Source organism: Rattus norvegicus, chromosome 13, assembly GCF_021556685.1.
Source record: "Rattus norvegicus strain SHRSP/BbbUtx chromosome 13, alternate assembly SHRSP_T2T, whole genome shotgun sequence".
Lineage (NCBI taxonomy): Eukaryota > Metazoa > Chordata > Mammalia > Rodentia > Muridae > Rattus > Rattus norvegicus.
In genome coordinates this window covers 61,324,273-61,348,910 of record NC_141546.1, presented here as the reverse complement: position 1 = coordinate 61,348,910, position 24,638 = coordinate 61,324,273, and the positions used below count along the sequence as shown (strand labels likewise).

Genomic DNA, 24,638 nt, shown 5'->3' with positions numbered 1-24,638 from the left:
TGCAGTATTTGTGGTCACAGAAGACTTGAAGGTTTAATGTTGATGTGAATTTTCTATTAAATTATTGATAACATGGAAGGTATTGGACATTGGGCATCATGTTTTGCCTTGCAGACAGTATTAATATATAATATAGGATCAAGCAACTTATTTTTTAACTGAAGATATGTATCTCAAGAGTCTTGAATATGTGCAGAATGCTTATATTATTTCATTCATTGTTTTATTTAAATATCACACTTTTTTCATGAATGTCTCTTTTTGTGTTCTTAGAAAAGATGACATATGACTTGAAAATAAATTTGGGGGGCTGGGGATTTAGCTCAGTGGTAGAGCACTTACCTAGGAAGCGCAAGGCCCTGGGTTCGGTCCCCAGCTCCGAAAAAAAGAACCAAAAAAATAAAATAAAATGAAATAAATTTGGTCTTCATAGTTCATTTTGTTATACAGTAAGGAAAGCCTATAAGCTATATCTAGAAAAGATCTTAGTGATAACAAAATATGTTCTAATAATTATGTACTCTATTATAATGAAATTTGAATTTATAGAAAAATAACTTAATATGTCTACTTTTGTATGACAGACATGAAAAATCAATGTTACATTCAAAATAAGCATTTAAGGTAGTTATGAAAGGTCTCTACATCAACTGTATTTTAGTAATGTGAGTCTCACAATGATATGATTATTTGCATGTCAAGTATTTATATGAGCATTTTTATACCCTTAAAGTTTAACCCGTGAAATCTAGAAGTGTTATCTTATAGATATTTGTAAGATGCTGAAATCACAATTTTTTTCATTATTCATAGTTATTTGCACAATATCAATTGCTGGTTATTAGAATTGGAATTAGTGAAAGATTATAGAGGATGTTACTGGTTTATATGTTCTCTGCACTTTGGCTTTTAATCATCTCATTTTGATGCATGTTTGTTGAAATGTGTTGATATCTATTTAAGAATTGATTTTTGGGGTTGGGGATTTAGCTCAGAGGTAGAGTGCTTGCCTAGCAAGCGCAAGGCCCTGGGTTCTGTCCCCAGCTCCAGAAAAAAAAAAGAATTGATTTTTATATCAATCATAATGATGACTGGTTTTTGCTTTGGTTTCTTTACACAGCTGATGAACATCCTTCAGCTATTCTGCTTGTCTCCAAAAGAAAGAACCTGGGTACAAACAGTTCACTTATTTGGTTTTTCAGAAAAGATGATCAAAAGGAACCCTTAACAGTTTCCATTCAAAATGTCCTGGTGAATTTTCCCCAGGTTTCTACAAACTATATCAAATAGAACTCATTTCATGGAAAAAAAATGAATCCCACAGCACTTCTTGTTAATAACTGTTCAGCTACAAAATTTTATTTATATCTTTTTATGTTCCCTCTAGAGGATGTAATGCACAAAAGCATTGCCACGGAACATATAAAATTACAAATGAAATTTATTGTAAAAAGTAGAATGTCTTCTAGACTGGTGTCAGTATTTATTTCATTCATAAACCAAAACTGTAGTATAATATATTCATTGTCAGCAAGTTCATGTGTGTAAATTGCCATCCAACGTTATTGACTGATATAAGACAGATATTGAAAAGACAATTTAAATTTACTTTTCCAAACATAAACTTCCACAAAAGCACTGTAAAAACTCCTCCAAGATTTTGGGTTGTGCTTGACATTTAAGGTTAACTACATAATTTGGTTGTGTCATAATCCACTGTGTTTGGCAACTTGGCATTAAATGCCTGAAGAGCAGATTGAATTCTCACCACCTCACTAGTAGACAACTTGAGTCTATGACGAAGCAAGCAAGAAAACAGATCCAGGCGTCGCTGACCAGGTGGGGAGAGTTTATTTACACGGTCTCTTATCTCTAGTAGTTGCAAAAGTGCCGAGTCCTGGGATCCCTGAGTGTAGGGGTAGTCCAGCTGCAAAATCAGGTCCCGAATGGCTTCTGGGTCAAAGTGCATGCTGTAGCCAAACACTTGGATGTTGTTGATTTTCATGTAGCCCAGGTTCCGGGATGGGTCAATAAACTCCAAAGGCTCGTAGTAAATGCTCTCATTGCTGTTGGGGCCATTTGCTTTGATGCGACTCCTCAGGTAGATGTGTACTGTCTCAAAGAATGTCTTCCATTTGTTTCCCAGAGTCAGTGTCCAGTTATAGCACTGCAGTGGAAGGTCCAATTTAGTCCGCTCCCAGTCTGGAAAGCTGCTCTCGCTCACAGGCATAAACCAGCTCTCGGAGTGGCTGCCTCCAAAGGGATTGATGTAAACAGCCAGCACTGGCTCCAACGTGCTGTTTTTAGTTAAGCAAATCTGTAAAGACAGACCTAAGATCATGTGGACCAGACTGGACTTGTACTTGTTACTCTTCAAGGTCAGGAGCATCCTCTTTCTCCAGGAAGGATCAAACCAGCTGTTGAGGCGCATGTCATTACTGATAAAGATGGCGTGGACTTCTATTCGTCTGTCTGTTTTCTGCAACAGGTATTTCATCTCCAGGTCTTGCAGGTCGGTCTCAAAGCCAATGTAATGATCTGTTGACTCAGCGACTTCAGGCTTGCAGAGTCCCTGGCTCAGCATGTAACCCGTGTTGCAGGTGCCACAGCGGGTGCGATTGTCAGGTGCACAGGTCAGGCAGGCCGAGGCATCGCCCACGGTACAGGGCAGAAAGGCTGTGCACACTACCTGGTCGTTGGGGCATGTGCAGGAATGGGTTTCCTCGGAGAAGCTACCCAGAAGGCCATTTTCATTGCAGTAGAGAAAAGACTGGATGCGAGTGAGCCAGTAGGTTGAAGTTCTAGAAATATAAAACAAAATGAACCTAAATAAATATTTAGATTCTATGTGACATGTGACTACCGCCATAAAGTAAATCCAAGCTTACTACAGCCTGCATGTTTTGCCAAATCTACATCCAGTAAAGATATAAAAGAACCATTTTACATGCACATACATACAGAGGGGGAAGGGAGAGGGGGAGGGAGAGGGAGAGGGAGACGGACAAACAAAATCAAACAATTTTCTCTTTAATATTAATCACACCAAAAACCACTAACCAAATTCCAGAAACTATTCTATTGTTTGAAACCTATTAAAAAATACTGCTGTCAGGCATTGAATCTTATGAGAAGCCATTTGGTTCTGGGTGTTACCATATTCGTTAATGAGTTTATTCCATTGTCAGTGAGAATACATTCCTTTGGAAGGAACACGTTTAACCTCTAGGATAGACAGCAACAGTACTGCTACCAATAACAAGAAGAGCAATGGCAACAACAGATACATATTTTAGCCTGCTTACACATGGGCTTTTGAATACCATGGCTATAGAAATACAAGACAGTTATTGCTATTTCTTTATTACTTACTTGCCAGTCTGTAACATTCTGTTTTAGTAGTCAAAACTGGACTAAGGAATTGTATATCTGAGTTTTTCTAAATATTTTTATGGTGAACTCTGTGATAAACCTTACTACAAGTGTGCCCAAATGTTACAAATGAAAGTTATGTCTCTGCAGTGGCCTGGAGGTACAGAGAGTAATTTCCCCGTTTATTCTATTCTGTTTCCTTTCCTCCACTCTTCTTCTTTCCCTTCATTTTATTTTCTTCTCTTTCCCCTTCCTCCCTCTCTTTATTTCTCTTCCCACTTTTACTTCCATCCTTCCTCCCTTTTTTTCCCCTCAATTTTCTGCTGGGATATTTAGTTTTGTACATGTTTCTCTCATACAAAATGTATAAAATGTAAATCCCACCTGAATTGAAGATTTTATTTGCTTCCCTGAAACCAAGGCGTAAATTCTTAGAGCAGACTCATCCATCCCTTTAAACTCTAATCATGTTTGAGAACAGAAGAACAAATAAATCAGCCTACGGCTAAAGCCTGAGACCACAATCGTAGTGTACTGTAGAAAGAATTGTAGGAATACTGAGAGAAAACAATTACTTTTTCAGCTTTTAAACTTTTCCCACCCAGTATTTAGACCATTTGTGATTGCACAGACATGCTGACGAAAGATCATGTTCATTTTCTTGCTTTTAAGATTGTCATCTGTGAATTCAGAAGGTCAGCATTAAGTCAAATGCTGCACCAGCTATGGAGAGAGAGCAAGGAGAGCTTTGCCTCACAGTCTCCTCTCCTTTTTGCGCTCTAACTACCCTGTGCTGACTCAATTCCATGTTACTAGGTAAGAGATATTTTTCAAAGAAAAAATAAATCAAATAATCTTTCTTTTTCTTTAACTCTCAGTGAAATCTTGGTGTAAGTAGGAGTCAAAAGTGAATATTCAGTGAGTTTCAGCATTGCATACTAGATGTTTCAAATGTATTCAAAAGTTCACACAGCCTTTCCCAACAGAGTAAAATTTAGTTTTGTTATATAATTCTGTAACTTTCAAAAGTTCAAAATAGGTTATCTTCAAAATTCCAATGTAGCTTATGACTTTTATATTTCTTTTTTCTTTTTTTCATAAAGCGCAAGGCAAATAAATAAGTCCTTTTGTTGATTCATATTTATATGTATATTCACAAACACAGAGAGATTCCTGGATCAGTTAAACTACCACTTACGAGGTTGACCACTAAGAATTAAACCCTGTAGATTTTCTACCATATTGATGGGAATCAGGCAGGTCTTCTGCAGCTTTTCAACAAATGTATGTCATTGGTCTTGACATTTACATAAAAGTAGTTCATAGTGCCACACTCCCTAGATTTAGTACCCAAATACTCATTCCACAATCCCCAGTCACACTCCACCACTGTCCATCCTGTCCTGTTGCTATGCCTCAGGCCCCAATGAAGGAAGACTTCTCCTTGTAGGGCACAGTAGTTTGAAGTGGAGGTGCATGAAATGCTAGTCAGAAAAGACAACAGATAAGCAAACTCAGGCATAGACTCTCTCTGGATCAGAAAGCAGACCTGACTAAAGAGCCACAGATAGGTAGCCCAACATTGGCCCTCCTCCACTCAGTCATTGCCCACAAATCCCACCCCCTTATCACAGAATCCCAATAACCAACTAGGAAAGAGGAAACCTGCTGCTCTAAAGGTTAAGCTAACTACCAGACATCCATCCCCGAATTTGGACAGATACACACAAATAAATCAAATGCGAACACACACACACACACACAAACCACAAATTCCAGAAGACAAAAAGAAACAGAAATAAAGGAAAAACACACCTATCCAATAAAGAAAAACTCAGAAATCTGTACCAAGTCCTAAAATGCTTACATGCCAGTGTAAGCACACAGCAACAATAGCCAGGGGAATATGTCACCACCAGAACAATGCTACCCTAGGACAGAAAGACATGGATATTCCAACACAGCTGAAGCACAAAACAAAGAAACAAACAAGCAAACAAAATATAGCCTTAAATCCAACTTTATGCAGACACAAGGAGTCCTTAAAGAGAAGATGAAAAAAATCTCTAAAGAAATCTAGGAAAAGACAAGTAAATATATGGAGGAAATCAATAAATCCCTTAAAGAGCGCAAATAAAGCAAGAAAAATCAAACAAATAGGTAAAAGGAAACTGTTCAATACATAAAAATGGACACAGAAATAAAAGCAGCACAAACTGAGGGAATTCTCAAAATAGAAAATCTAGGTAAGCAAACAAGAACTACAGCCACAACAGAAGACAAGAGATGAAAGAAAAAAAATCTCAGACATTGCAGATACAACAGAAGAAATAGCTTCGTTGATAAAAGAAAATGTTATATCTAAAAAATTCCCAACATAAAGCATTCAGGTAATCTGGGACTCTATGAAAAGACAATATATAAGAACAATAGGAATAGAAAGAAAAGAATCTAGATGAACAAACCAGAAAATATATTTTATGAAATCATAGAGGAAAATTATCTAGCATAAAAAAGAACTTATCTATTAAGGTAACCTTGTAGAACACCAAATAGATTGGGCAGGTAAAGGAAGTTCACTCACAATAGAATAATGAAAACAGTAAACATATGGATTACAGAAAGACTACTAAAAACTGTAAGGATAAAAGGTCAAAAAGACATATAATGACAGACGTATTAGAATTATACCCAATTTCTCAGTGAAGATTCTAAATGCCCAGTGCCTTGGACAGATATTCTTCAGGCACTAAGAGACAACAGATGCCAGACCAGATTACTATACTCAGAAAAGCTTTCAATCATTGTACATGGAGACAAAACAACATTTGATAAGAAAATCAAATTTAAACAGTATATACCCACAAATCCTACCCTATATAAGTTACTAAAAGGAAAAATCCAATGATGGGTGATTAACTACACCTATTAAAACATGTGCAATAAATCTCACACTACTAAAACTCAAAAAAGGAAACAAACAAACACAATAACATTCCAACACACACACACACACAAACACACACACACACACACACACACAAACATACACAGTACCACCACCACTACTCCCACCACCACTACCAAAATAATAGGAATTGACATAGAACATACAGAGCTTATATTAACAGAGCCATTGGTCATTAATGTATCTCAATATCAATGGAATAAATTCCCCAGTAAAAATACACAGGCTAATAGAATAGATAAGGAAGCAGAATCCATCATTTTGCTGCATACAAGAAACATTTAATGAAGATGATTGTACAACATACCCAAACTTATGGAAAACTGTGGAACCAGTGCTAAGAGGAAAACTCATAGCGCTAAGTGCCTTCACATAAAAATTGGTGAGTCTCATATGAGCAACTTAACACACTTGAAAGCTCTAGAAATAAAAGGAGGAGGAGGGGGAGAAGGAGGAGGAGGAGAGGAAGAGGAAGAGGAAGAGGAAGAAGAAGAAGAAGAAGAAGAAGAAGAAGAAGAAGAAGAAGAAGAAGAAGAAGAAGAAGAAGAAGAAGAAGAAGAAGAAGAAGAAGAAGAAGAAGCATACCCAACAGAAGTAGACAGCAGAAAATAATCAAACTGAGGACTGAAATCAATAAAATAGAAAAAAGGGAACAACACAGAAAATTGGTGACCAAATAGTTGATTCGTTGAGAAAGTCATTAAGATAGCCTAACTCTTATCCCAACTAAAAGACAGGTAGAGAATATCCATGTTAACAAAATCAGAAATGGGGGGAAATAACAATAGACATAGGGGAAATTCAAAGAATCAACTAGGTTATATTTCAAAAAATCTGTACTCCACAAAATTGGCAAATCTGAAAGAAATAGACAATTTTCTTGATAGATACCATTCACCAAAATCAAATCAAGATTAGATTAAATTTTTTCATAGACCTATAACCATTAAGTGTATAGAAAGAGTTATTAAAAGTCTCCCAACATCAAAAGAGCCCAGAGCTAGAATGTTTTAGCACAAATTCTACCAGACTTTCAATGAAGAGCTAATATCAATACTTCTCAATTATTCCACAAAATAGAAACAGAAAGGATATTTTCATGAGTCAACTAATAATCAAACCATACAAAGATTCAAAAATGGAAGAGAATTTCATGCCAATTTCTCCCATGAACACTGATATAAAAATACTCAATAAAATACTCAACAAATGATTCTAAGAACACAATAAAATGCACATGTACCATGATCAAGGAGTTGATAAAACTAAAGGAGATGATGGGGCTACAAATTTGAAAGGAAGTCAAAGTATCTCTATTTACAATGATAAGAGTATATATAAGTGACTGCTAATATTCTACAAGGGAATTCCTATAGCTTATAAACTTTTTCAGTAAAGTACTTGGATACACATTTAACTAAAATAAAAAGAAAACCTTAGCCCTCCTTTATATATGTAACAAAAAGGTAAGAAAGAAGTCAAGGAAAACTCACCATCCACAATAGGCACAAATAATATCAAATATCTTGGGGTAACTCTAATCAAGCAAATGAAAGACTTGTGTGTTCTAAACTTTAAATCCTTGTTGAAGGAAATTGAAGAATATATAAGATAATGGAGAGATCTTCCATGACCAGAGATAACTACAATTAACATGATATAAATGGCCATGGTTCAAAAGGCAATGTATAGATTGAACACTATCCACATAAAAATAGAACACAGACAGACATCTTAAAAGAACAATACCCAACTTCATCTGTAAACACAAAAATCTCAGGACAGCTAAAAAAATCCTATAAAATAAACAATCTTCTGTATGTATCCCAGCCCTGCTTTCAAGCTGTATTTCAGATATAAAATTTAAAACTACAAGATATTGACCTGAAAACAGACAGATTCATCAATGGCATCAAACCAAAGACTTGGAAATAAATCTACCGGTACCTGGTTTTTGTTAAGAATCCAGAAACATACAATGGGAAAAGTTTATCAACACTTGGTGCTGGTCTCATGGGATGTAGGAATGTAGAAGAAAGCAAATGTATATATATATATATATATATATATATATATATATATATATATATATATATATATCACCCTGCACTAAAATTAAGTTCATTTACACCAAAAACATAGCATAAAACAAGATACACTGAACCTGATGAAGAAAAAGTGGGAATAGCTTGGAAGGCATTGGCATAGGAGACAACTTTCTGAACTAAACACCAATTGCAGAGACACTAAGATGGACATAATAAATAATATCTCCGGAAACTGAAAAGATTCTGTATGGCCAGGATGGCCAAAATGGCAGACTACAGAATGAAGAAAGATTTTCACCAGATTCACATCTGATATAAGGCTAATATCCAAAATGCATATTTAAAAATAACTCAAAAACTAGACATCAACAAACCAAGTAATCCAGTTAAAAATGGGGAACATCTAAACAGAATTCTCAACAGTGGAATCTCAAATGGCTGAAAAACACTTAAATGTTTAACATCCTCAGCACCAAGTCAAAGCAAATCAAAATGGCTTTAAGATCCACCCTTATACTTGTCAGCATGACTAAGATCAAAACCAAAAATATCAGCTCATGCTGGCAAGGATGTGGAGCAAGGGGTACATACTTCCACTGCTAGTGGCCGTGCACACATGAATGTCATTTTAGAAATTAATATGAGGGTTTCTCAGAAAATTGGAACTGTTATACCTCAAGATCCAGCTGCATCACTCCTGGACATTTACCCAAATGATGCTTTATCTTATCACATGGACACTAGCTCAAACATGTTTAGCACAGCATTATTTATAAACCCAGAAACTGGAAACCACCTAGACATCCTTCAACTGATGAATGGATAAAAAAAATATGGTACCTTACACTTCTTAAAAAAGCAATATTATTTTGAATTTTTCTGGCAAATGGATGCAACTAGGAAAAGCCATCCTGTATAATAAACCCCAGACCTAGAAAGACAAATATGTTATGTTCTCACTTATAAGTGAGCATTAACTGTCAAGTAAAAGATAATGACGTTATGGTTCACAGATCCAGAAAGGCTAAGTAGCAAGGCAAGCTTAAGGGGGCAACAAGTGTTTCCCTGGAAAGGGGAAATAAGATGGATTTTGTGGATAGACTGTGTGTGGGTAGGATTAGGAGCAAGGAGAGATTAGATGAGTGGGATGGGGGACAAAATACTGGGAGAGGTGTTTGAAGGTGGGGTGCATTTCAGTGGTGAAACGGAGATGTAAAAGCCATGACATCTCCAAAGTGACCATAGAAGGGATTCCTGGTAATGGGGGACATGGAGCCTTACTGCCCATCTTCTGTTGCCATGCAAACCTCAAATGGGGGGATTAGAACACCAGCCCAGTCACGGAACCTTTGAACTACAGTGTTCCGGGACCAGATCCTAGCAGAATTGTCTTCGAAGAGATCAAAGAGACTTCTAACTCCTGGATGGTAGCAAATGTACTCTCATATCCAGATGTTGGGTGGGTATCAGACTGTATTGCTAAGGAGGGAGAGAAAGGATTGCTGTAGCTGTAGGGATCTGGGACAGGAGAACATGGCTCAAAAATCAATTAACTGATGGGAACATATATGGACTTGCAGGAATCAAAAAACCTGGGACCTCTGCATGTCTTTGATGGCTGGGTGGCTTAGTGTTCTTATAGGACTTCTAAAGGTGTGAATATGGAGCTGTCGCCGACATCTTTACAGGCTTCTGTGATCCTTTTCCTCCTGCTAGATTGCCTTGTCTAGTCTTGATGTAATGTCTTGTAGCTTGTTATGCCACGTTGAGTTGACAACCCTGAGAGGCCTGATATTTTCCAATGGGAGAAGAGAAAGGAGAGGAAGGAGAGGGAAAGGAAAAATTTGTTCCTTTAATTTGTTTGTATAGTATCTTAGAGAAAAATAAAAGTAAAAATAAAATTGAAGAAGAGCATTTCATAGAGTAAAGAGAGAAAGAAACACTTGGAGAGATGATTGGAAGGGAGGTAAGATAAAAAGAATCAAAATGTAGAAAAAATATGGATTGTGAAAAAGTGTAGTAAAGAGGCTTGGACACTAACCCAGGAAAAAGAACCAACCAAAATTAAGTACACAGACATAGTAAAAGGAGAATAGTCCATCAGGGAAAGAATTTGTTTGTAAGCAAATTTTCTCAAAAGTTAGAGAAGAGTGCTACAAAGGGAAAACAACTTATTAAATAAATCTAAATCTGTTTAAATATTAGCCCAAATGCTTGAATTACCCTAGATCCCTAGAACAAACGAAACTCAAGACGGATGATCAAAATGTGAATGCTTCACTCCTTCTTTAAATGAGGAAAAAGAATACCCTTGGCAGGGAAGGGAGAGGCAAAGATTAAATCAGAGACTTAAGGAACACCCATTCAGAGCCTGCCCCACATGTGGCCCATACATATACAGCCACCCAATTAGACAAGATGGATGAAGCAAAGAAGTGCAGACCGACAGGAGCCGGATGTAGATCGCTCCTGAGAGACACAGCCAGAATACAGCAAATACAGAGGCGAATTCCAGCAGCAAACCACTGAACTGAGAATAGGTCCCCTATTGAAGGAATCAGAGAAAGAACTGGAAGAGCTTGAAGGGGCTCAAGACCCCAAAAGTACAACAATGCCAAGCAACCAGAGCTTCCAGGGACTAAGCCGCTACCTAAAGACTATACATGGACTGACCCTGGACTCTGACTCCATAGGTAGCAATGAATATCCTAGTAAGAGCACCAGTGGAAGGGGAAGCCCTGGGCCGTGCTAAGACTGAACCCCCAGTGAACTAGTCTATGGGGGGAGGGCGGCAATGGGGGGAGGGTTGGGAGGTGAACACCCATAAGGAAGGGGAGGGGGGAGGGGGATGTTTGCCCGGAAACCGGGAAAGGGAATAACACTCGAAATGTATATAAGAAATACTCAAGTTAATAAAAAAAATATTACTCAACAACTGAGAGGCACTTAAATGATTGACAAATTATCTCTCATGTTAACTTTGTCATAAGGCAAAAACTAAGCCCTAGATTAATAAGAAGATCTTATTGTTTTCTACCAATATGAGTTGACTGTCTCATGAAGACCTCACACAAAAGCCAGTTCATATTTTTTTGCCACTCATAAAAAACAATCTTAAATATATTCTTCACGGTTATTAGTTAAGATTTAATACAATATCAAAATTCTACTCTGAGCCATACATTTTAATGCCTTGGTAGCATACATCTATTGACCATTAAAATGGATATAAACTCATAAAAGGAACTATAAATGTTATTTTTAAATATTACATTTTTAAGATTATAATAAAATATGGAAGGAGTATTAAAAGTGTTCAATATTGTAGAAGAAAAATGTCTTATTGATAAGCATGGGAAAAAATCCATTTATTGACATACAAGACTACATCAAAAATACTTAAAATAATTATTTTATTTGTGATGTAATGACCAAAATGCAGAAAGCTTGCTTAAAGGTATTTTCTCTGGGGTCAACTACCAACTTTGAAACTTATTTTATTTACCATGTATGATGACATAGAACAAAATAAGACAGAGAAATGTTTTAAGAATCAAAGTAAATTGATAGTGGAATAGATATTGTATATGCAGAATTAACAGGAAAGTAATGTAAAATCTTATTTCTCTGATCAACACTGCTGTTACTCTTTCAATATTTAAAGAAATGTCATTGTAGGCAATTTCTTTATTATAACTGCATTTTCCCCAGAAAAATGGGCCTTTTCATTTCTCTTTAACAGTTTATGTCTTTATGATTAATATTATACACTGTGCCTACATTACAGTTTTGCTGCAATTGGAAGCCTGTCATTAACTGAACTATACTCCAAGGTGCATGCTGTCTTCATGTGATGATTCAAAGGCCCTTAGAAGTTTGTGCAAATAGCACAATTCCTGAACATACATTGTAGATGCTAATAGTTTGTACTGAGGTATTAGAACATAGGTTGATACGAAAACAATTACCTCTTCTCTGGTTAAATCCTCTCTGAGCACTAATAATCTTATTTCAAAGGTCTTTTATTCCAACCTTCTAATCCTTTATTGCTTTTCAAATCTGGGCAATGTGTATCTTAAATTTTAAACCTAAACAATATAATTTCCATATCTCTTTGAAATTAAGGATTACTCCTTGGGGAAGGCCATTTCATTTTAGCTTTCATAGATTTGTCCTTCTTAGGCCTTAATACCTTAAACTAAATATAAATTCTAGGGATTAAACACCCATGGCCGTTTAAACAATCATAAGCTGATTGTTAGCTCAGTCACACACTGATCAGGGTGTGAAACGCTCTGTCACACTCTCTGTCCTCACTCCACTGCCCTGGACAGCTCAGCCTTGGCAAAGCTTCCTATGCCTCAAGCTGATACAATTGACAAAGAACAGTGTTGCTCTTAGACATAATTATACACTGAGAAAAGCAAACTTCATTTTCAAACTATCCTGCTCACTGTGAGTTTTTCACATACACACACACACACAGAGAGAGAGAGAGAGAGAGAGAGAGAGACAGAGACAGAGACAGAGACAGAGACTCACAGAGACAGACAGAGATTCAAAGACAAAGAGATAAACAGACAGGAAAGAAAGGAGGGATGGAGGGAGAGGTAGAGAGCGGGAAGGATAGAAAATGGTAGAGAAAGAGAGGGAGGGGGAAGGACGTGAGGGAGGCAGACAGTCAGAGACAGAGACTGGGGTTGAGACAGAATTGAAGACATCATTTCACTTTCAGACAGCATGATCTGAAAGTGACATTCATGGAACTTTTCTCATATCTCATATAATTGTTTGTAAACAATTTACAATGTAATTTGAAAACATAAATAATGAGGTTTTTAGTATAAAGGGAAGCTATAAATGTATTTAATGCTTTACAGATATGTTCATAAGTTACAAAAAGATGTTACTGATACAGACATCAATATATGTGAATTTATGAAATTATGCTAAATAAAGTAATCATAATATAAGTCAATATACGACAACTGAATACAATGACATCTAATCAAAGTTCAAGGTAAAATGCAAATGATTGGGTAAGTGATCATGAAAGAATTCCTGGAACAACAATAATAATAATGTATAATTGGATAATATAGAACTTTTTATAAAATATAGATTTTTTTGTAATTGGCCCAGGTATATGAGTTTATCAACTTGTCTCTGAAAGACCTTGCTATATCACTATTAATAGTCTTTGAGATCTAAACAAACTTCTTAATATATGAATCTAGAATTTCTGCAGAGGATGAGTGTTTAGATCCACAGTAGAACACTTTGCTTATCATGTGGTATTGACTGTATTAGAGCTAGAACTTTTTTAACATAGTGTATGAAAAGTAAATTATTCATGGAAATTCAAATAAAAATATAACAAATACAATGAAGTTGAATAGGTTAACCTAAAATAGAACCAACTGTATACTCTGGATAAAGTTACATATGAAAAAAATGGAACAATCTATTCTTTTGCTTGTTTGATATATGTTGCTCTATATGTGTTTAGATTTCTTTGAGAAGAAGGAGATAAACTAAATTACAGTAGAATAAGTAAAATTTTGCTATTTAACTGAAAATGCTATCTGAGAATTTCTTAATACAATGAAAATTTCACTAATAGATTTAAAATCTGTATATCAGTAGAAGAATTCTAAATAGACCAGGGCGCAGATTATAGGCCTATAATGACAGCTACCCATACATAATGGAGTACTGATGATCAGCCTGTAGCAGAGGGTGGTATTATCTGACATAAATGGAAGGTTTGATGCCCCAGGGTAGAGGGATGCTGGAGTGGTGGGGTGGTAGAGGGTGAGTGGATGGGGGAGCACACTCATATAGGCAAGTGGAAGGAGGAGAGGGCAGATGTGGGATGGAGATTTTGGAGGGGTAACAAGGAAGTGGGATATCATTTGAGATGCAAATTAATGGAGAGAAAAACAAAAATAAAGAAAAGAGAAAGGTGAGTACAAGTTCAGTTTAGGTACTTAGTTTGACTTTTGAATGCAGATAATTCAGGAATCAGTTTGGGGATACAGGTCAGTTGTAGAGTGCTTGCCCAATCTGCACTGATGCCAATGTTCAATGAAAAGAACTAGAAATATAAATAACATGATTATGTATCTGAGTTACATGAGATAATATACAAAACTTCTTCCATTCTTATTTCCGACAGGCAATGAAATTTAAGGGTAGAAAGTTAAAACAGATCATGTCAAATGTTAAATCACTACCATCATTTTGTGGTATATTATTGCTTAAGAATTGTTTGAAGCTGGGAGTTGTGGTACATGCCTTTAATCCAAGCACTCTAGAGGCAGAGGCAGGCAAATTTCTGTGAATTGAAGCTCAACTTTGTCTAAATAATGAGTTGCAATGCCATCCCAAGCTACATTGAGAAACCCTACATCAAAATTCAAAAAACAAAAAAGAAACCAAATCAAAACAAAACAAACCAAATAAGAAAGAAACAAGAAAGAAAAAAAATGAATGGGAGTCACGAAGAAAAGAGAAAGAAAGAAAGAAAGAAAGAAAGAAAGAAAGAAAGAAAGAAAGAAAGAAAGAAAGAAAGGAGGGAGGGAGGGAGGGAGGGAGGGAGGGAAGGAGGGAGGGAGGTAGGTAGGAAGGAAAGAAAGAAAGTAGGAAAGAAAGAAAGAAAAAGAAATGAGAGGCAGAAAGAAGGGACCTGGATGGGTTTGGGGAGTTAGAGGGGATTGGAGTGCAGGATCAGGTATGGAAAGAGACAGAAAAGAGGTCCAGAAGGCCAGGAGAATGGGTGGAAATCTGCAGCTGCAGAGAGTGGATGGGTAGGTGGAATCTTTAAGCTGTCCCTGAGACCTGGGAAGCGGGAGGCTCCTAGAAATCAATGTGCTTGACCTTAGTTGAGATGTCAAACATGGGGGACATGGAGAAAAGGGACAAAACTATTGTAGAAGTAGATATCGGGGGAAACGTTGAGGAGACAGTTTCCAGACATCAAGAGGCTCATGGACATATGAACTCACATAGAAGAGACAAAATCTTCCAATACAGAGAAGGGCAAGTATGGGCAAAGTCTATCACCTAACCTGAAGATTAATAACTGCAAGGAGAGGGACAATCAGTTTTCTTATCTATTTTTTGTTATCATTGCTGTGTTGTTTTCATATTGTTTTTTATGCTTCATTTCAAGAGAAAGAATATGAAGAGAATTGTTTAGTGAAGAGTGGAATCTATGATCTATGAGGAGTTGTCAGAAGTGCAAATATATGATCAAAAATAAAAGTATAAATTATGAAAAGTGAAATAATTTCTTACAGGACCCCGACATCTAAGCTACATAGTCACAGGAACGAACTCTGAATTTTGACTTTTGAGCTTGATAAAACGAAATTGGACTAGAAAGACAGAATCTCAATTAAGGGCTTTTCCAGCTCATACTGTTTGAGAAATCATCTGGATTGATGATTGACTGGAGTGAGTGTGAGGGGGGACAGAGCACTGTAGGTGCCATTATTCCCTAGGTAAGTGGACTGTATAAAAGATTTGGCTAAGCATGAGCAATGCTCACGGTTTCTACTTCAGTTTCTGACCTGACTTCCTTTTTGACAGACTGTGACCTAGAAAAAAGAGTCAAATAATATTTTCTCCTCTACCTTGTTCTTATGCTCAGAATATTTACCACAGCAACAGAAAGTAAATTAAAATAGCTCACTTAACAATTAATTTTGAATTGCATAGAGTCATATCTATGAACATGTACAAAAAAACTCACAAATTTTCACTTTTCCTCATAAACATTGCAATGACATCCAGACAGTTTTATTATGGACTGTTAAAATCTCTGTATCTTTCCACACTTGTGCCAAATTTAAAGATGAACCATATTGATTTTTCTGATTTTAACTCTACTTTGTTGGCTCATGACTCCTCAAATAGACTAATCTTTAACAAGAATAACCTATATGCAAAATGGTCCTTGTAGGCATTTTCTTCAGATGAAGGCCTTGTAAATCCTAATAAATATAAGGTAAAATAAATGCATGGGAATCCATAAAATTGTTTCATCATCTTGATAAACTACAATTAGTTCTAAAATATTAGTCATGTCACAATCATTGCACTCTCTAAGAACTGTCTTAGAAACACCCATAGACATACACACAAATAAATACATGCATATCATTTATATATATTATCTATATTCATTACCATATCTATCAAAATATACACCTTCATATCTATTACCATATCCATGCCTGTACCAATACCCATATCCTACATTGAATCATCTATATCTATATCCATATCTATATCCTTACCTTAGCTAATCAATATCTGATTTATATCTCTATCATATATCTATATGTATATATATAGGGGATGATTCTGATGCTTTTGATATGGGATCTGCATGTCCTATTCCCCAACTTGTTCTTGATTGATCAATAAAGATGCCATTGACCAATCACTGGGTAGAAAAGGCAGGACTCCCAGGTTTCCCCAAGCAGGCTAGAAGACATCGGAGACATTTGCCATGCTTCAGAGGGAGAGAGAGTCACCAGCCATGTGAAATCTCAGGTGGAGTGACCATTGGCTATATCCGCAGGAGGGAGATTCGAAACAAAACTAAGGTGAACACAGATGTAGGTTGTTGACCAAGGAGAAGGTAACTGGGAAACTAAGCTAATGGTAGATTAAGAGTGTTGAGCAAGGAGTAAAGGAAAAGGTACACTAGCTATGGGAGTCTTACCAGAACCCAGCAGCTAAGCCAGGATAAACATGAGCTCTCTCTCTCTCTCTCTCTCTCTCTCTCTCTCTCTCTCTCTCTCTCTCTCTCTCTGTATGTGTGTGTGTGTGTGTGTGTGTGTGTGTGTGTGTGTGCATGTGCATGAGCACATGTATGTCTTTCATTCGTGGATCCTAAGGAACCACAGCAAAGAAAGACCCTCAAACATTGACCATGCTTTCCTCTTATGTTCTCTCCATTGCTCAGCTGTGAGGTTCCAGGTTCTAGAGAAAATTCCCTGAGTATTTACTAGAATCTGATTTAACTAGCCTATCACATGTACCTTCTCACCTAAGAGGCAAGGACATTCTTCAGAGTGGGATGTGCATCATGGCACATGGGACAAAGTGTGGGTAAGTGAGGTAACCTAATCACAGAAAAACACACAAGGTATGCACTCATTGATAAGTGGCTATTAGCCCAAATGCTTGAATTACCCTGCATGCATAGAACACATGAAACTCAAGATGGATGATCAAAATGTGAATGCTTCACTCCTTCTTTAAAAGGGGAACAAGAATACCCTTGGCAGGGAGTAGAGAGGCAAAGATTAAAACAGAGACAGAAGGAACACCCATTCAGAGCCTGCCCCACATGTGGCCCACACATATACAGCCTCCCAATTAGACAAGATGGATGAAGCAAAGAAGTGCAGACCGACAGGAGCCGGATGTAGATCTCTCCTGAGAGACACAGCCAGAATACAGCAAACACAGAGGCGAATTCCAGCAGCAAACCACTGAACTGAGAATAGGACCCCCGTTGAAGGAATCAGAGAAAAGAACTGGAAGAGCTTGAAGGGGCTCGAGACCCCTTATGCAAAACAATGCCAAGCAACCAGAGCTTCCAGGGACTAAGCCACTACCTAAAGACTATACACGGACTGACCCTGGACTCCAACCTCTTAGGTAGCAATGAATAGCCTAGTAAGAGCACCAGTGGAAGGGGAAGCCCTGGGTCCTGCCAAGGCTGGACCCCCAGTGAATGTGATTGTTGGGGGAAGGGCGGTAATGGGGGGAGGATGGGGAGTGGAACACCCATATAGAAGAGGAGGGAGAGGGGTTAGGGGGATGTTTGCCCAGAAACCGGGAAAGGGAATAACATTCGAAATGTAAATAAGAAATACTCAAGTTAATAATAAAAAAAAAAGGGCATCTTGATAATTAGCAGCACAGTACTGTTATAATTGCCAAACAAATAAACTATCATCCACCAATTATTACCTACATTGTTAACAAATGGAAGTCACCAAAATTATATGAGTTATCCACTCATTTTAACATTCGGCAAAGTTTTCACTGAACGTTTTGTGTGTATCTGGAGTGACAGTGCACAGGAGGCTTTGAGAAGACTGACTGCATTGCTGCTTCAATGATACAAAGGTGATAGATGTAAAAATGATTTTGAAAAATCATATATTCTAATTCCTAAACTAGAAGAATAAATATAATCTCAGAATAAATGATGGCAAATTAATGAATATTTAAAATGGGGTAGCTAAGTGAATGCGATAGATATAGGACAGCTTAATATAGAGATATTCCTGATCATTTCAAAGCAAAGTTATCCTTTTGCAGGAAAGAGACTGATCCCAGATTCCATGCTAAGTTTATATCTGTGGTAACTGTAAGTGTATTTAGCTACAGAATATCATAATTGGGAAGGAAATAAAATCAAAATATTCTGGCTCTGATCCTATCATCGCTCAGAATTCATAAGACAATAATATGGTTTTTACCTAGCTTTTCTGCTGTGACAAATCTGACTTAACCTGTACAATCATAAAAAATTATGTGACATCTATGTCACCAAGAAACATTATTTATTTTATACTGAATTATCAATTACATACTGGTTATAATTTTTTAGAAATCATGTAGTGATCACCTTGAAATGTTAATGTATGTGCAGGTACGAGTGCTGAACGTTCGTTTGAAGTTAGACAAACACAAAACGTCTAAAATCAACTTCCATCCAAAAATATCTCTGAAATCATATCATCAATGAGTTTTATGAATTTGGTTTGTGGTGGAAATGGAATCTGGTTAGAAGCATGAGTGCTACGGAGACTTGTAACACAAACCACCATTGAATGTATATGGCTCTAAAAAGCATTATTCTCTTGGGAATAAAATAATATTCGCTTGTATGTGGTTGGTTAATATGCATTCATGCATGATTAAGATGGTGGAAAAACTTTATGCCTGTTAAAAGATTTTAACATACATATTTTAAAAGTTGGCCCTCAACCTGCTTGTGTCACAGGCTTTAAACTCATGTTTCATAAGATACATAGATCTTTTTAATTAAGAAAAAGGGAATTTCTATGTTCTGGTGATGTTTTCTAAAATTATGATATTATCTTACATTTGAAAAGTAGACTCAGTATGACTCAAAAGACTGATAGATGGCAAGAGAAGTCTGGTGTGGCTACTAATTTTTGTCATAAGTTCTTAATCGTGATAAGCAAATGATGAATTATTTCAAATGATCCTTTTACAACTATTCAAAAAAAAGAAACCTCACACAAATACAAGAGACAATACTTTAATCTTTGCTTTCAGGCTGACTTATACAATATGGAACATCTCTCTCACTTTCGATTAAGAAAATATCATCTGGTTGGTAACAAGAATGAGTCTTTCTGGATGTTATCAACGGTAACACAAATCAAACAGGAATTCAGAATTTCTCTTCTCTCTTACTTGAAGGGTAAACCATGAAATTATAGATGGGAGCCTGTTATCAAATGTCAGAAATATAGACGGAAATTTCTGTCACTTCCAGAGCTTAGTCATTTCTGCTGTCAGGATGAAAATCTATGTTCATACTTGCCCCATCTAGACTTGCCTCCATTTCACTTTTTGAGAGTAAATTTACTTGCAAAGTATATGAAAATAAGGCATTTACTGTTTTAAAAGTTTCATTATATCCCTTTCCTGTTAATTTATTGCCTTTGCCTTTTTTATCTCTTGATCATAAGTCTCTTTTGAAAATGAAAGTAATAATGTATGCAAATCTTTGCCTAGACTCTTAGGAAAGATAATAAAATAACATAAAAATAAACAACAAATCAGTTTACATTATTATTTGTAAACCCTGGGCTTGCCAGGTCATTTTCACATGCAATATAGTATTTAATCAGTCCTCCAAGACTTCTGTACATCATGTGCAATAACATAGACCTCAACCTTACCTAAAGCTATGACAAAGCATCTGTCTGTATGTTTGTTCAGGCATTGCACAATGCAGTGCTCAGCACTAGAAAAGAGTTCTGACTGGTTTCTTTTCCTCCGATGTAAAGATGGTCAGAGGATGCTGCAGGTGACACAGGAAAGAATATTGTTGAGGTTTCCTGGTGGTTAGCTTGGCTAGAAGATTGGATAGAGGCTGTGTCCTGAAGGAATGAAGTACAACTTAACAGAGCCTGGTCATTCAATGTCTTCTGCCAGCCTCCATGTGCTCAGGATCACTTCTATGTGCAATTTATATTGTAAATGCACATTGACTTGTGCATTTACAGCCAGTAATATGCCCTACCAACAAATTGCCTGCCCCTGACTAACACATACATGCACACAGTTTGAGAACAAATGCAGGGAAGTGGTTTGGGCTTTATGATAATTGCATTTTACCTAAGCAATGTACATCATTCAAACGTTTTATGTTTCAACACACACACACACACACACACACACACACACACAAACACACACACACACACACACACATATATATATATATATATACATACACATCATGAATCCGTATGTGTGTATATGTGTGTGAATTTATGTACACCCATATATCAGAGAAATACAGTTTGTTAGTGAATGTACTGCTGAGAGGCAAAATAGAACACAGCCACAGAACAATGATTCAGATGTAGGTTTCCTTCCCTATCATCTGACAACACAATAGTGATGAATTCGTTATTAAAGCTAAAAAAACCCAACATGTTCAGCATAATATACTAAATACAAATAAACTACTTTCCCAGTTTCTCATAACCCCAAAGACCTGTATGGGACTTAGTTTCGATACAATCCAAAATCTAAGTGAAAGAGTTTGGCATTGTTCAAATTCTTGAAACAAATCAGCAGCATTGGTCATTTCTCTTGCTGGTATTTACTCTGTTAATGCATATCATGCCTCAGGCATAAGGAAGTGTTTTGTGAATTCAAGACAGCAAGTTAATGAGGAATCCAAGGAAGAAGAAAAAAAATAAAATAATATATACTTTCAGAAAGATATTCCACTTCTCATATGGGTTGACAGTGCTCCCTATGAGAACATAGAATCACAACCCCCCACCCCCCAAAAAAATGTCTAAAAAAACTCCTTTTAAATGTTGGTCAAGGCATGATAAAAGCAATATAAACTATTGATACATCCTTTGGCTGTTTCTCAGTGGTTGGAACTAAGTACCTATTGCTGAAAACACCACATACTTAAAGCTTATGAATTGGGATTCTTCCAAGTGGATCTAACTTGAAAGGCAAATATGGTGCTGTGGCCTACTGAGTCCCAGAAAATATAATGCAAGCTGACCAAGGAGGAAAACAATAAATTGATAGTAACAAGTGAACACCTGTGAAACTTAACAAAGATGAGCATGGCAAGGTAGCCTTTTAGATACAATAAGTTACAGTCACTCACATGTTGGTAACCAGTAACTGTGCAATTGAATTGAAAATTCACTTAAGAGGAAATAACTCCTGGCACTAGAAACCTAGTCAAAGTTCTATTATGCCATTGTTCAAGAATAGCACAATCATTAACTGTATTATAAATCTTGTCTTTATATCCACATGTGATGTAGCTATGTCCCTTCCAATGAAGCTTCTCTTACAGAAATTGGAGATCATCACAGAAAATCACATCAGAACACATAACAGAGATCAACAGATCAGAAAACAAACCCCAGTGGACGCATGTATAGCTCTACATTTATGTCTCAGGGGACACAGCAAAAGAGGTATCAAAAAGTTTGTCAAAGCAAGAATACCAGAATGAAAAAAAAAGATACCAGAATGTCTGAAATAAAATATTCTCCCTAGCTGAATAAATAAAATAAGAACAATGGCAATGTCAAAAGACATTGCTAGCATGAAAGGAGAAAAATTACACAGGTTCCAAGACCTAGACAAAGAACTACAAGCAACTAAAGACAGCTAGGTATGGTAGAATTTCTATCTCAGAGATGAACTCCTTTATTGATTATCAAAACCCAATTCTGGCCATCAGCTTCCTAAATGGAGAAAATTCAGAGAAATTCTATGAAGCCACATATACACAAACTATAAAACTCAGAAAGTTATATTTACATATTTGTACTCATACATTACATATCTGTATGTGTGTATATAATAATAATCTAAGAATAAAATTAAAGGGGTTATCAATTTCAGAGATTCTTAGAAAGCTTTGGAGATAGTGTCTAGATGCTTTATTAATTAAAAGTATAGGAAGAAATTAAATTCCTATTATTTGGTGAAAAAGTACATGCTTTTTATATACGAAGGGTTAGATACTTGTTTCAGAAATCATTCTACTTGAAGAAATTTGTTTCCTAAATATAAAAAATGACAAAACAAAAATTTTGAAAAACAAGCTTGACTTAGTAACTCTACAGTGAAAGGCAAGCAGACAAAATTCTTAAAATTGATGTTTAAAAAATATATAAAGATTAAAAATCTGGAATAGAATAAAGGTCCAATTAGTTCAATAGATCAAAACCATGTCCCTCAGCTTTTAAAATGTAGGGAAGAAGTAAGACGTTCCAGAATATTATTAAAATTATCTGAAAATTTTTCCAAGGTCAGTACTGCTTGGGTTGAAACCTGAAAGTACACAAAATGATGTCTGTTTTCTTGTTTTCTGTTTGTTTTAAATTCAGCATGGATTTTTTTGTTTTCTTTTGTTTTTTTGGCTTTGTCTATACATACTACATGATGCTATTGTTCTTGACATATTGGCATAATAATTAGAATGTGGATTTAAAGTCAGGGGAAGATATTCTAAATTTAGATATAATGATACTAATGTGAATGAAGAATAGGATATAGAAATAATTGACTACTAGGAATATTAGGAATTTCATCTACATAATAGCCAATGTTGTATTTCGTGTATATTTATAAATCATTATTTGCACTAAAAATTTATATGTAGTTCTGTGTTATAAGAGAAGAATGAAAAAAAAACAAGGACTATGTAGTAAATAATTTAATCTCACCAATGTTTTACCTTATTCTAGGGAAGAGAAATCTGTGTGCTCTTAACAGAATTTGGATCTTTATAAGAAATGTTTTTCTCATCAATTTAGTTTAGCCCAACATATATCACTTCAGTAAATGATCTGAAGTGCAGCTTCTTCCCAGTCCTCTAAATGGAAAGAAACATGTTGCTATACATCACTGTTTTAAGTTGTTTCGTTCAGAATTGTGCTGAAGCCTTACATTTCCCAAGAAAGAACCAAGGATTAAATCAAACCCGCAACATTCAATTCAGTATTCACAGCACAGCTCTTCATGTCAAAAGAAAATAACACAGTGGGCTTTTTTCTTCATACAAGCATCAAAGAGTACAGACTTTCTGTTATAAGAAATTTCAATTGAAGAGCTCTGTCGCACAGCTTGGTAGGTCACAGCCATGCTAATTTCATTGTGAAAATGATTTGAGTAACAGCACATTTATCAAGACATCATATTGTTTACCCTTAGCAGACACTAGCCCTGTCCACCCAACATTATAAAACTTAAAAGGTATTAAACATGACTCAGCCAAATATTTTTTTTCCTTTCTGTTTCTTACTATACTTCTTTTTAAACACAGTCTTCTGTTAAATTTCTTCAATCACGTATGTAAAATGCTTTAAATCCTATTGCTATTAATGGAGAGCATGTTCATGAAGGTGCGAAGTGTGGTTTTAACCAAGTTCAAAACCTTTTTTGTAATTCTTATTGTGTAGTAGTCATAAGAGGGTATTAATAGATTAACATTTCATTTCTTGAAATTTACTAAGAGTATTGTTTATGTATCAACTCCACATTAATATAGCTGGTTGAAAAAATATTTAAAATTAAGGGAAATATTTTGTCACTTATAAGCAGAGATTAGAAATAAGAACAGGTTTCTTAATTCCAGCACAGAATAAAATGAAGGTATACATTATACCCTGTGGCAAACGTAATGGCCAGATGGTGAACAGACTTGAGATCTAGAGTGGACCCAGCCTTGGTTAGTTCACAGACATTATAAACATTTAATTTGAGGAGGTATCACTTATTTTTGTGGATGTGCTGTCCTTTCTTTGTCATAAAGTTAACTTGTCGTTGATTTGTGTTTGTGTACATGAGAGTGTGTGCATCCTCTAATGTGTCCACGTGTAAATTAATATGATGTAAAGAAGAGGTATTCAACTGAAGTATATTTGGAGTTATAAGCAAATGCTATCCTACCTAACATGAAAAGGCCT

The 24,638-nt window shown here is 36.0% G+C and overlaps 1 protein-coding gene across 4 annotated transcripts in view; it reads right to left on the bottom strand.

Annotated features, from left to right (window-relative positions):
* Positions 1 to 1,327: 1,327 nt before the first annotated feature.
* Positions 1,328 to 24,638, bottom strand: part of Brinp3 (BMP/retinoic acid inducible neural specific 3) — a 434,736-nt gene continuing 411,425 nt past the window's right edge. For 3 of the 4 annotated variants that reach the window (XM_087580092.1, XM_087580095.1, XM_087580093.1), the window contains one exon: positions 1,328 to 2,801. In XM_087580092.1, coding sequence (XP_087436218.1) covers positions 1,685 to 2,801 — 1,117 coding nt within the window. In that variant the 3' untranslated portion in view covers positions 1,328 to 1,684. The remainder of the gene's footprint in view (positions 2,802 to 24,638) is intronic. The other variant, NM_173121.2, reaches the window with a different exon arrangement.